This window comes from Oncorhynchus kisutch, linkage group LG8 (genome assembly GCF_002021735.2).
Source record: "Oncorhynchus kisutch isolate 150728-3 linkage group LG8, Okis_V2, whole genome shotgun sequence".
Taxonomy (NCBI): Eukaryota; Metazoa; Chordata; class Actinopteri; order Salmoniformes; family Salmonidae; genus Oncorhynchus; species Oncorhynchus kisutch.
The window spans coordinates 58,859,267-58,873,101 of NC_034181.2; the positions used below are offsets into that span (position 1 = coordinate 58,859,267).

General features: G+C 43.1%; 1 protein-coding gene across 4 annotated transcripts in view; it reads right to left on the reverse strand.

Annotated features, from left to right (window-relative positions):
- LOC109895495 (phosphorylase kinase, beta) overlaps positions 1-13,835 on the reverse strand; it is a 62,336-nt gene that overhangs the window by 24,326 nt on the left and 24,175 nt on the right. For all 4 annotated transcript variants that reach the window (XM_020489208.2, XM_031830738.1, XM_031830740.1 and 1 more), the window contains 6 exons: positions 13,201-13,296; positions 12,448-12,645; positions 8,068-8,125; positions 7,843-7,920; positions 6,721-6,879; positions 6,277-6,371 (listed from right to left, as the gene is read on the reverse strand). In XM_020489208.2, coding sequence (XP_020344797.1) covers positions 6,277-6,371; positions 6,721-6,879; positions 7,843-7,920; positions 8,068-8,125; positions 12,448-12,645; positions 13,201-13,296 — 684 coding nt within the window. The remainder of the gene's footprint in view (positions 1-6,276; positions 6,372-6,720; positions 6,880-7,842; positions 7,921-8,067; positions 8,126-12,447; positions 12,646-13,200; positions 13,297-13,835) is intronic.

Here is a 13,835-nt window from a genome sequence, read left to right on the forward strand (position 1 = left end):
CTCCCACTCCCATCCCATCCATCCTCTCCCACTCCCATCCATCCCTCCCTCCTCTCCCACTCCCATCCATCCCTCCTCTCCCACTCCCATCCATCCCTCCTCTCCCACTCCCATCTATCCCTCCTCTCCCACTCCCATCCATCCCTCCTCTCAATATGTCTTCAGTGATGATTCAGTGTTAGGCCCTGCTGAGCCCTTCTGTCCACTGACCTAAGCTAACCAGCTCAAGGTTACACAGCTCCACCGGGACTGGCCATGAGCCTTCACAGCATGTCTAGCGCGCATTTTGTATATGCCACTCCACTCTAGGAACACCTTCCTAATTTTTGGGCCCTCAGAACAGAAATCCATAGATTAGGGCTTAATTAATTTATTTCAATTGATTGATTTCTTTATATATGAACTGCAACTCAGTCAAATCTTTGAAAGTGTTACATGTTGTGTAAATATTTTGTTCAGTACACATAGACAATCCTATACATACACATGAATGTACCCATGAGTGTGCACACAACAAACGGACACCAAATAAAATGCACTCTGTTGTTGCTCAGCATTTTTACATGCAAGTTTAGATCAAAGGGACAATGACTTGAATGTACATATACTAAACTCGCATCACTGTACGTGTGTTACTAGTGTGTTGTTTAAAATAAGCTTGACAAGGCACTAAGACAACGCTATCTCATAAGCGATCGGCAGTGACGTGCTACACATTGTAAGTGCGCAGACAGCCAAGCAGGAGACACGTTTTTGATTGTACTTTCTCAAGGTTGGCATTTAAAAGCACACTTTATTTCCTCTCATTTTACATTTCCAGGTAGCATGAAAAAGGCAGACTTATTGAATGTAATAGTGGAGGCACAGACACAATCACTTCACAGAAATTGAAAACGGTGGGGATTGGATTCTTCGCTATGTAATTACGGAGGGATGCTTGCTGAGAATTTGATACGCATCGCTCTTTCTCCCTCTCACTGGGCACACCGCAGATATATTAGGTTTACTCGGGAATCCTTATGACCAAAAAAAAATAAAAAATCAATTTATATTAAGCTGAGCCCTATGAAAGCCTCCTTGAGCCTTGGGCTTGTCAAACCTGTTGTATTTGATGTAATTCCCATTGAGATTCTACTGGGGAGACTGGGAGAGACCGTCTTTGATAAATCAGGCCGCCTACCTATGAAAGGCTCTGTATGGGTGCTGCGGCATCGTCACCCAGAGAGCGGACACACCAGCCCAGACAATAAAGCCCTCTAAGCTGACAGGTTCAGCCCATATTCAAGTACCGTTTTGCCATTATGGATTAAAGTCTCATTAAAATGGGGATGGAAGACGGGACTGCATGACATAGAGGAATGGGAGGGCGTTGAGTGTAAGTGTGGAGACTGACAGTCACCTACGTGGCAGTAATTGCTCGTATAATGTCAAAGCCCTTTTCCAGCTCGCCACCCACAAGCCGTTTTTTAGTTTATTAAGCACCGAGCCTGGTGTGCAATAACATTGGCATGGCAACTGCAGCAGCACGGGCGAGTTAGGAGACCCATATGGCTGTGCCATCTAAATGGTCTCTGCTCTGGCGCATGTGACTGACCTGGCTCTAACCCCAGCACAGTGATCCCCATGACAGATAATTGATATGCCCAGACAGGGATGATGACACACAACTGTTGTTTTTACCCAAATAGAGACCTTTCTCATATAGGGCACTGGGAGAGAGGGAGAGCACACGATTGTACTCTACATCACTGCTGTGAGCTTGGCCACATTCCGCGAGACTCACAGAAAGAATCAGCAGCATGGAGCTCTATGATGAAAGACCAAACTGTGTTTGCCTGTCGAGGTGGTGGTCAGCTTTGTAGATGCTTGCCTTTGGAAAGACAAATAAAGCCAAATTGGAAGTTCTCCTGCTCACAGGTCACTTCCCCTTAGGTATGAGAGGCTGGGAGAGTTACTATAGTCATTATGGCCAATAAACCAAACAGTGAGCTTGGAAAAACCAGTGGGCCAAATGTATAAAAAACTCATTAATGTAGATTTGACTTGGGACCGGGGCCTTGTAAAGTTTCTAAAGCAGACGCTGTGATCCACTTTTGCTGTCCCATTATGTGAGAGATGGCCTACTCCCTGCCGGTTCAGGTCACTGGCAATCTCTCCTGGGCTCCTGCTGTCAATAGGGGGGCCCAGCCCTGCTCTACAGTGCTGTCAGCGTGCCATTTGGCAGCCCTGTCCTGCTAATGAATATTATTTATCTTTGGATGCAAGGGAAAAAATAACATCCATCTGTTCACAACCATTCAGGGTGTCACATCAAAACAGGGAAGTCTGGATTATGCATCTAAAAAATGGTGTCCCTCTAATGTTTGTTTTACTGTGTTAAAACATGCTAATTCTTCTATTTTATTTTGTTACATAATCAATCACAATATGTTTTCCTTTGTTCTGCAATGGATCCGAGAAGCCATTCCCTTCATATGGTGATACAAAACAAACCTGTAGTATGGAACCCAGGATGCAGAAAAGGTATGAGCAAGGGGGTTTAGAGTTTGACTTTCAAAAGCTTGGAAAGTTGGAAAAAGACATTTTGACTTACTGTCAGGACTGTAAAACTGAATTCCCCAACAACATTGTGCATTTAGTAGAGACACTAAAATCGACAACCTCAAAATGCCTTCCATGTTGCGCCTCTCTTTCTCTGAAGGGGCTTGTTTGTGCCTCATAGTGTGACGGCCAATTGAAGCCCTCTCACCTTTAGACCTCATCACAGATGCAGGGCTGAGTGACAGCCCCCAGGATGCACTGTGCTTTGGAAATTCCCATTAACCTTGTTCTGTGGCTCACAGAATCACTCAGTTAAAGAGAGAGCTGTGTTTCTGTTGTGGGGACTAGAGCTATAAGGAATTGGCTGCCAGAGAGCAACTGTACAGTACACTTATGCGATACTGTGTGTTATGAGAGTATGTGTACACATGTAGAAAGAGAGTGAAAGAAAATACTAGTATATATTTGCTCATTTCATTGGTGGTGGATGAGGCGAGTTCCCCCCCACAAAGTAAAGCCCTTTGAGGTTACATAAAAAATACAATTAATTATTATGTGTTTGAATCCATCTTTTGTGTATTTGTGTTCATGTGTGTCCTTTTTTGACTCAGTATTACGGTAGTGAAAATGTGTGCATTTGTTTCATGTGTCCGATTAGCTAATCTGGTGTATAGTATTACGTGCTTGCTGCGCGAGTGCTTTGATGGTGTGTGTGTGTGAGTGGGTGTATATTTTAAGGCATATGGCTTAATGATATCTCCTCTCTGGCTTTTGTTCCGTGTTTATTTGGAGAGTGTTTCCTGAAACTCCCTGGGGTGCGTTTGATCTGACTCAACCTCTGAGCCTAGCAAAACGCATCACTTCTCATGTGGAACAAACCACAGACAAGGAGCATTCACTTCACATTCTCCTAATGGATTCTAAATACTAAACTACCCCCGATCCACACACACACAGATCTGGGTCTAGTGCTTACTGGGCCTGACACTCTGGGAAGTGCATCAAATATATGCGCCACCAAAAATAGTGTACTATTTGTATCAGTTAATAACAATTTAAAGTACAGTATACAGGCTCTGGGAATATTAGGACGTTTCAAGTCAGAGCTGCTCAGCATACACAGTCGCACTATATTCTTCATAATATGTATAACACTAACATCACATAAATAACACGTAAACTATGTGAATCCCATTATCTTGTGAATTATCTAGAAGGTCGCAGGGCATCACCTGACACATTTAAATGCATAGCATCAAGCTTGCTGAACAGTCCAATCTACAGTGCCGTGCGAAAGTATTCGGCCCCCTTGAACTTTGCGACCTTTTGCCACATTTCAGGCTTCAAACATAAAGATATAAAACTGTATTTTTTTGTGAAGAATCAACAACAAGTGGGACACAATCATGAAGTGGAACGACATTTATTGGATATTTTATTGGATAGTTCAAAAATAAACATATCCAGGTGTTAGAATGGCCAAGTCAAAGTCCAGACCTGAATCCAATCGAGAATCTGTGGAAAGAACTGAAAACTGCTGTTCACAAATGCTCTCCATCCAACCTCACTGAGCTCGAGCTGTTTTGCAAGGAGGGATGGGGAAATATTTCAGTCTCTCGATGTGCAAAACTGATAGAGACATACCCCAAGCGACTTACAGCTGTAATCGCAGCAAAAGGTGGCGCTACAAAGTATTAACTTAAGGGGGCTGAATAATTTTGCACGCCCAATTTTTCAGTTTTTGATTTGTTAAAAAAGTTTGAAATATCCAATAAATGTCGTTCCACTTCATGATTGTGTCCCACTTGTTGTTGATTCTTCACAAAAAAATACAGTTTTATATCTTTATGTTTGAAGCCTGAAATGTGGCAAAAGGTCGCAAAGTTCAAGGGGGCCGAATACTTTCGCAAGGCACTGTAAATGTAACCCCACAATCGCCATTCTAATGCAGTGTTAATGTGTGCTATTCTATTTACCGTTACACCACAGCGGCGTCTGGCTGCACTGCCCACTTCCATTCAGACGTTCATTCAGAATATTTCTTAGCAGGTCTAGTCTAATGTATCATGGAATGGTCTTATGTAGTGTGCCTTTAAGTGCATTGGAGACATGACGATGCGAAGAGTATCTCAGGCGAAATGGGAGCACAAAAATCAACAGTAGATTCCATGTGAAAGCTCAGCGCACCCACGCATGCAGGCGCCGCCCCCCACAGACCAAAGGGTTATAGTGATGAAAAGGCAACGAGACAGCCGCTCCACGCGCTTGTGAACATTATGCAATCCCCCTCCCAGCGTGCTCTCCCAACGACGCAAACCTTAGCCCCGTTCCAGGGTGAAAGGCTTTGAGAAGGTACCGGAGCTCCAACCTCTGCTCCAGGGTGAGCTGCTTAGCTGAGCATTTGCGTCATGAATAAAACAACAACCTGTTTTTCCACCGAGGTGAGATAGACTTTCATGCAGGAGGAAAGGTAAACTCAAGGTAAATTATGTAGACTCCTGATCTCTCTCCTTCCCCATTGATTTTTTTTTACCTCTCGTTTGAGCCTTGTGGCACCCGCATATCAACACAGGTTTGGAATAATACATCAAAGTTTGTCCTAGCAAGTAAGAATACATGACATCTGAATCAATGATATATAGAATTATGCAGACTCATGTATACATGCAGAGGGTGTATAGTAGTCTGCAGTAGTGCCCGTATAGCAGGTTAACTATATAAGCAAGGATCGTGAAGGTGTGGTATATGGCTAACATACCACGGCTGAGGGCTGTTTTTATGCACAACGCAACACCTGGATACAGCCCTTAGCTGTGGTATATTGTCCATATAAAACAAACCCCTGAGGTGCTTTATTGCTATTATAAACTGCTCGCCAACATCATTAGAACAGTAAACAAGTTATTTTGAGTCATACCCTTGGTATATTGTCTACACATGGCTGGAATGCTGTTTCAGCCAATCAGCATCCAGGACTCAAACTACACAGTTTGTAAGGTTAATTATAGCGGAGAGGAAGAGGCGAAGCGAGAGGCTTTACTCTGACCAAAATCTGTCCACATTAAGCAGATCATTAAGTGAGGAGTTTTTTGTATGGGGGGCAATGAGATTTGGGGTAGAATTTGGTCAAGATAAAAAATAAATTAGGCTTAGTTGATCTAATAGAGGTTTTGTAATGTTAAGAGTGTACACTGAGTGTACAAAACATTACGAACACCTTCCTAATATTAAGTTGCTGACACAAACCGGTGTGCATGGCATCTACTACCATACCCCATTCAAAGGCACTTAAATCTTTTGTCTTGCCCATTCACCGTCTGAATGGCACACATTCAAAATCCATGTCTCAATTGTCTCAAGGTTTAAAAATCATTCTTTACACTGATTGAAGTGACATCCCGGCTACTTTGAGAAACAACACTTTATATTAGAGTTGTTCCCTGAAATTCTAGACTGTCTATGCATATTCATGAGGCTTGCACTCACTCTCCATTGGATACAGGCAGTTGACGTTAACACTCCTCATGGAATATTCAAAAAAGTATTAAAATAACGACATGCATCAACCAATACAAAGAGAGGAATAGGCAGGAACTTGACAGCCTGCCGTTCTACTCTGTGGACAGCGAATCCCATTGTTAGGTCGGAGACACAAGCATCTCGTCGTTGTATCTAGTATCTCTGATTATAGTGATGGCCAAACATGGCTGGTCACATGGGAATGGGAGTCGAAACCTGATTGGAGTATCTCATGCTGACGTTCCTCTGATCCTGGCGGGGTACGTAGCGTTTGATTGGGTCGATGTCTTGGGGGCTGATCAGCTCATCCACTGGAAAAGAGACATGGCAAAATGGAGGGGTGAACACAGAGAGCACACTAAAGGTTCCAACTGATATACTGGACATACACCCCATAAAATGACTTTTCCTTACAAAAAGTCCTTACTTTGTAATGAGAACCCATTAACCTGTGAGCAACTTCACAAACATACAGCAAATACATATGTTGAACTGAATATCTGAACTCTGTGACCTCTGCAGTCTGACGTGACAACAGTATAGTGAACACCCCAGCGAGCATGCTCTATAGCGAATAGCTCGCCAGCGAGAGGTCAGAGAAGAGAAGGTATTTGACAGTGAGGTGAGGTCAGTGAAGGGAAGACAGACAGAGAGACTGACCCAGCAGCCTGGCGATGTTGAAGAGGGCCTGGCCCCACAGGAACAGCATGCCATTTTGGCCTGTGTTGGCAGGGAAACGCTTCTGGCTCCCGTGCTTCTTCTGCTCCGCCTCCACAAAGTCGGCAGGTACGCGGTAGTACTTCGGGATGACAGCATGGCCTGACCCACGACAGACAGGACGGGAGATAGATACACTTTACTGTGCTGGGTGATTACAAACATGTCGAATAGAGGGCACTAATGGAATTTCCAGGAGGTTGATACATAGAAAGGAGTGCAGTTTATGTGTCTGCTGCTCAGGAGTAGGGAGTGGTAGTTATCTATTCAAAGGTATCTCAACAGACACACGTGACGAAATGTCACATTTCCAAGATGGAACGCACCGGGAGTACAATGCTTTCGCTGCATAACAAACGCAAAGACACCACAAAGCCAAAGGAGGTGACAACTCTGTCTGCAACCACTGAGATGTATTCCTAAAGCAGCATGCATGCTTCAGAGGCTATTGGCTCCCGAGAATCTTTTAATGTGGTTTCTTTACTGGGGGGGGGGGGGGGGGGGTACAGCTTTGTGTGAAGGCTGATATGAAAGCCTGGTCCTTAAAATATGTGAACAGCTTTTGTGCACTCAGCGTGTGGGAGATGAATATGGATGGATATTGTAATGTGTATAATATGAAAATAACAGTAATCTTTGCAACCAAAATGTATGTGCATTTCTCAAAAGACTCCCACGGATGCCAGCTTGAATGTGTATGTGAGAGGAACAAATAAGTGTTTCCCCTATATTCATTTAGCAGCGGTGGCCCACCACTGCTGAATTGTTGCCAGCGCCGTAACAAATCTGATGTAATTTTGTACAATAAATTTTTTTCCTGCTGAGATACACTTTGAAATGGATAGTTGCTAGGCTCTAACAGCTAGCATGCCATTATGCTAACACTAGTAGCAGTGCGCCCCCCCCCCCCCCCAGTAACAATGCACCCCACCACCGTTGACACCACTGCTGAAAAAAATCCTAGGGGAAACACTGCTAGAGTAATTGAGTGTGTATGTGCATGGCAGTATATGTACACAGTAGTTCCATAAGAACACAGATCACCAAGGGAGGAGGAAAACTCACCCTCAAAAGATTGAAAAATTATAGGCGTTAACAGATCTTGGTATTCTTTGACTTGGGCGTTGTTCCCCCTGAAGACCCCTGGAAATCAAATACAGGTGAGTAGAGGAGACCGTAAAATGGCTAAAAAGTGGAAGATATTCAAGTTCTATGTAACAGAATACTCACAACCATTTGAAAACAATATTAACATCACAACTATTGTGGTGTTTACTGTGTACGACTCACCATCAATCATCATGAAGATGAAAAATATGGGAAACTCGCATTCAATTCCATCAAAAAGCTGAAATAGAAAAGTACATTCAATTTTCATAAAAGTGTCTTTGAAGAAATGAAAAAAAGACATAACACTGAGAAGGTCACTCGTTTTCTAACCCGAAAGAGAAATAAACATGGCATGCAAGTGCATTAATCTCAAAATATATTGCTTTGTGTCAGTGGTTGCATATTGAACACAATAAAAAATGCTCAGCTTTTAGAACAAATGCAGCACGTAGCAAATGATGGGCCTGTCCCAAAACACACACTCAAAACACTTAACAGGTGAAGACTGGCGAGTTCGTTTTCCAATTCTAACAGTTTAACAGAGGCAAAAACAATTACTTCTGAGATGCTATCAGAGTCCCAGCCAACCAGAAACTCCATTACATAGCTTTAGACTTCTTACCTCACCACCGATACCCATAAATCATCTGGGGTTGAAATTAAAAACAAGCCAAATGTAGAGATGTTTGTATAGCGAAACGGCAATGTATTAATTTCAATATTTCCAAGGAGAAACTTCAACAGTAACTGTGAGGACGTAATAAGTCTTAAGTACATGTTTGTTGTTGTTGGTATTCCTCGTTTGTCAGATAGTGTCCTTGGTTCAGTTTTCATGTAGCATTCACAAACCAAAGGCAACATAAATCATTTAAACTTAGTGGATCAATTACCCGAGGACACACTAAAAGAACAACTGAATGAAACAGACCCAAGGATATATCTGCATTACGTAACAACCCTTCTTCAAATTGACTAGCTCTCAGACAGTCACCTAAGGGCTCTTTTTGGGACCAAAGCAGCAACTCACTTTCGTGGTATGCTTGGCTTCCTCGCCTTCAGAGAGAGGCGGAGCATAACGACTCTTGAAATGTAATTAAGACTTTGTTATCGCCATCTCCCATCTCTGCAGACAATCTCCATGGCAATAGGAGATAAGAGAGTGACTACAACGTAATGAAATAAAGGCTGTTAATTGGAGTGGCCACACATTTCCCAGGCTGCGGTTTGGCTGTTATAGCAGAGATAACAGGGACCGCTTCAGCCATCAGTCCATCAAATCAAAAGAAATCTAACATATGATTCCCCAGAGGCCATCTCTATTCTCCATCTCTATTCTTGTATTTTGTTATCAGCTTTACCAAAGCTATGTTGCATACCATACTGCGAGTTGTTTGTCATCGCTCAAGGGTTAGGCTGACACAGCTGGGTCATGCTAGTGTGTGTCAGTGAGTGAGTGCGTGCTTGCTTGTGTGTCTGTGCCAGTAGAGATAAGGTACAAAATGATGGAGATATTTAATAAAATGTTACAAGGATGGAGAGAGCAGTCACTGAGGCCTACATCTGCAGTAAACACCAGCTATCCCAGGAGCCTCAGCTATTACACAGATTGTAAAACACTATATTGTACAACAGGATGCACTCCTTCACTTGTAGCGGGTAACGTTACAGACTTTAGAAAATCTAACAAGGTGTGCGTTTTCAAATTGAATAAACCTGCAATCAATGCCCTTCCCACCTGAAACAGCATATTTCAACAATAAAATATGATGTACAACGTCCTTCGTGGTCCCATACATGTGACTTCTAGCTATTTGAGTGGGCAGCAAGAAGAGGTTATGCATGTGCAGAGAACCATTCCATCTACAATGTTATGTAATGGCCTACCACATTATCTACTGTAATGGATGAGATTTCAAAATGATTCATCACAAAGCATTTTATAGTGTAATATCCAGCTCCCATTTCTCCGAAATGGTCTGACTGGGACCTGTTGATTGCACCTAGTCTAAATCCTATAATGAAACTTTAAAGTTTAGTGGCTCAGATTATTCCCATATTTCCTCCCTTTGTGTTTCCCCCTGTTGAATCCAAGCTCATTAATTCCGGGAGGTCAGTGCTGCAGCTAATGCAATGATTTGCTCAGTGTTAAGTAGCTGCCCTGCTCCAAATTCACACTCTGCAGGCACAGCAGCTAATCCTGAAGTTAATATGCCTTCAGTTGGGATTTATCAACGGCAGAGCAGCCACAGTTGCGTGGCTTCTGTCGTAGGAAAACAAAATCTGGATTAACCCTTTGCACTCGTACCCGTATATGGGTTGACAATGGCAGATTTGGGCACAGATTGGAACGCAGTGGCTGTACAGTAACATGCAATACATGACGACAGAGCTCTCAGTGTCTCCACTTCACAGCGTTGTATGGGTTTTGACTGACAGTCGTTCTGAACGCGACAAGAAGTTGCTTCATCCCTCACGCTAAATTTGGTAACTTGGCAAAGAAAAAAATGTTTGAGTGAAGGAAATGCTGTAAATTATGAGGACTCTATGTATTTTTACAGATGAGATGTTGAGGATAAGAAATACCGCTTTGATGTCATACAAGCAAGCCAAAACACCTCAGAGTCTGTCCACATTTCCATCTTGTAAGAATATTTTGGACACTGTGCTAACAAACCTTCAAACGAGCTTCAATGCCATACAACACTCCTTCCGTGGCCACCAACTGCATTTAAATGCTAGTAAAACTAAGTGCATGCTCTTCAAGCAATTGCTGCCCACACTCTCCCGCCCGACCAACATCTCTACTCTGGACGGTTCTGACTTGAATATGTGGACAATATGTGGACAACTACAAATACCTAGGTATCTGGTTAGACTGTAAACTCTCCTTCCAGACTCACATTAAGCATCTCAAATCCAAAATTAAATCTAGAAATCGGCTTCCTATTTCGCAACAAAGCCTCCTTCACTCATGCTGCCAAACATACCCTCATAAAACTGACTATCCTACTGATCCTTGACTTCGGCGATGTCATTTACAAAATAGCCTCCAACCCTCTACTCAGCAAACTGGATGAAGTCTATCACAGTGCCATCCGTTCTGACTCCAAAGCCCCATATACTACCCACCACTGCGACCTGTATGCTCTCTTTGGCTGGCCCTCGCTACATATTCGTCGCCAAACCCACTGGCTGCAGGTCATCTTTAAGTCTTTGCTAGGTAAAGCCCTGGCTTATCTCAGCTCACTGGTCACCATAGCAACACCCACCCGTAGCACATGCTCCAGCAGGTATATTTCACTGGTCATCCCCAAAGCCAACACTTCCTTTGGCCCCCTTTCCTTCCAGTTCTCTGCTGCCAATGACTGGAACGAATTGCAAAAATCTCTGAAGCTGGAGACGACTTATATCTCCCTCACTAACTTTAAGCATCAGCTGTCACAGCAGCTTAGCGATCACTGTACCTGTACACAGCCAATCTGTAAATAGCACACCCAACTACCTTATCCCCATATTGTTATCCTCTTGCTCTTTTGCACCCCAGTATCTCTACTTGCACATCACATCTGCATATCTATCACTTCAGTGTTTAATTGCTATCAATTATCACTCCAGTGTTTAATTGCTAAAAATAATATTTTAAGATAATACACAGAGGACTAGAGGCCAATAGGGAATTAACAATCAATGGAATTGTTTTTCAATTCAACACCTGGTTCGAATCTGTGTAGGAATTGAGCCTGAAACAGGATACTTGGGCCATTGGCCCAATTCTATTGCAAATAATTCTAATTGGTCAACCACAGGCTAGGGTAGGGGGTTATAAATTAGATCCCCGTCACTTTGTTCTGTGGAGAATCATTGAGGACAGGAAACAATGAACATTGAGCATCTACTTCCCAGTATAACATCTATGATTTGTTCTTTTTTTTTCTTTCTTTTTTTCCCCTCCCCTTGATTTACTTTGGGGTCTGTGTTATTGAAGAACTGCATCAACTGCTAGCTATCTCATAAAACTCATGTAATTTCAACATTTATAATCACCATGTTTGATGTGCAGTTACAAGATGACATGGTGTTACATCCTGGGTTATCCTGAACAGAATGAGCCTGTTTGTTGGAGAAACTTTGCCACGGACCACACATCAGAATCCAGTCTATGCGCACCAAAATTAATATCTGCTTCTCTGAATTCACTAGTATTTGTAGTGAAATCCTAAGACTAAGATCATATTTTATAATTTAGATAGTCCTTTTGTCAATAGACATTTTTTTCAAATTATGCCAACCATGTCATGTGAACTGTTGTGTCCTCACCTTACGTCTAATCATTTCCACATAATTTCCAAACGGTTCCCTTTGAATTGCTACCATTGTTATGCATATGCTTTCCGTATTTCTTATGTAAGACACACTTCAATTTAGCCTTATCCATAATAGGCCAATTCACGAAGAGCGTAAGGGGTTTTAAGAGCTGAAATGGAAAAAGTCAAGTCAGAGTAGCACATGTTAGTCATCACAATCAGTCTGCAGGGTTGGCTTTTAAACTAAACCACAGACCTTCATCTCAGCCGGTTTGTAGTGTCTCCTATTCTCGTCTTCATTGGCGGTCCTGTAGCCGTCACGCAGGAAGCGCTTGAAGCCGTACTTCCCCTTTAGTTTGCGCACCACCTTGTCCAGGGTCTGACTGTAGAGGGCGTCGTCATCCACAGCGAACGCAGGGTAACTGATGCAGGGCAGGAGGGCAGCGTCCGTATTCTGTGATAGGGTTCAAAGAAGGTTTAAAATGCGGAGCATTTAAAACACAGATACCAGTTTTTAATCATTTCCGAAGTCAACCCTTCACCCCCATGTGCCAGCTGTCTTCAGGTAGTTAGTAAAGGGTTAAGAGACTAAGGGACCCTCTCTCTCTCCCTGCTAATGGTCACTTTCCAAAATGAAAGAGGCTGACATTTAATAACACATTAGTCAGAGACTCATATATAATTAAGATGCTCAATGTTTTATTTGCATAAGCCTTGTACTGTACTCCCTTCCCCTCCTTCCTCCGCAGCCCTCTCTCACTCCATCCCCACCTCTCCCTCCCATTAGCCCATGTTGTAGATGTGGCGCCAATGCATTTCTTCCATCTCCCCTAATTAAACCAATTCATTTACAGGAGCACTTTTCTGTCTAGTTGCTCTTAATGCCGGAGAAAAATTATTAGCCCCCTCTTTACTGGTGAACTGGGAGACTGGAACTGGTCACTGAGCCAATTCATCATCGGGTACGGAGTGGTATTTAGCAATGAGTGGTTTAATTGTCTTTACTCACGTGGGACCTGGATTCTCTGGGTAGGAGGGAGGACAGTGTCTGTCTGTTCCTGTTGTGGGCATCCAGGTCCACGAAGATGACAGACCAAGAGCAACCCTGTAGACCAACAGAGATGACGAGTCATATTCACTGGTGGTTGTAAGATTGATGCGGGTCAGACAAGGTCTGTTACCGATTCGATGTGGATGAAACTTGTAGCGCTTCCGTTTTGTCACAATGCAAGATTCAACGTAGCCTACATGCTTACATGTTTGGACATAACGCATATATAAAACCTGGTTGAACACCGACTTTCACAGCCAATCAGAACTCAAAACATCTAGGACACATTTATAGTCATTCCGTCCGTGCTGTTGAACTGTGCCACTAGTGAGCCATGGGACTGCAGGGCATGGATGGCAGCTACTGGCTGTTCTCAGCATGACCCGATATAGGCCTGTCGCACTGCAGCTGTCACCACCACTTCCACTAGCTCCCTGAAAAGAAGCCTTAATCCGCAGGAAACAACATCAAAATGTCACAACTATGAACACAAGCATTTCTTTACGCCCGCAATAACAACATCTGATAAATATGTCTATGTGACCAATACAATTTGATTTTGACACTCGCTCACGCATGGACACACGTACCAA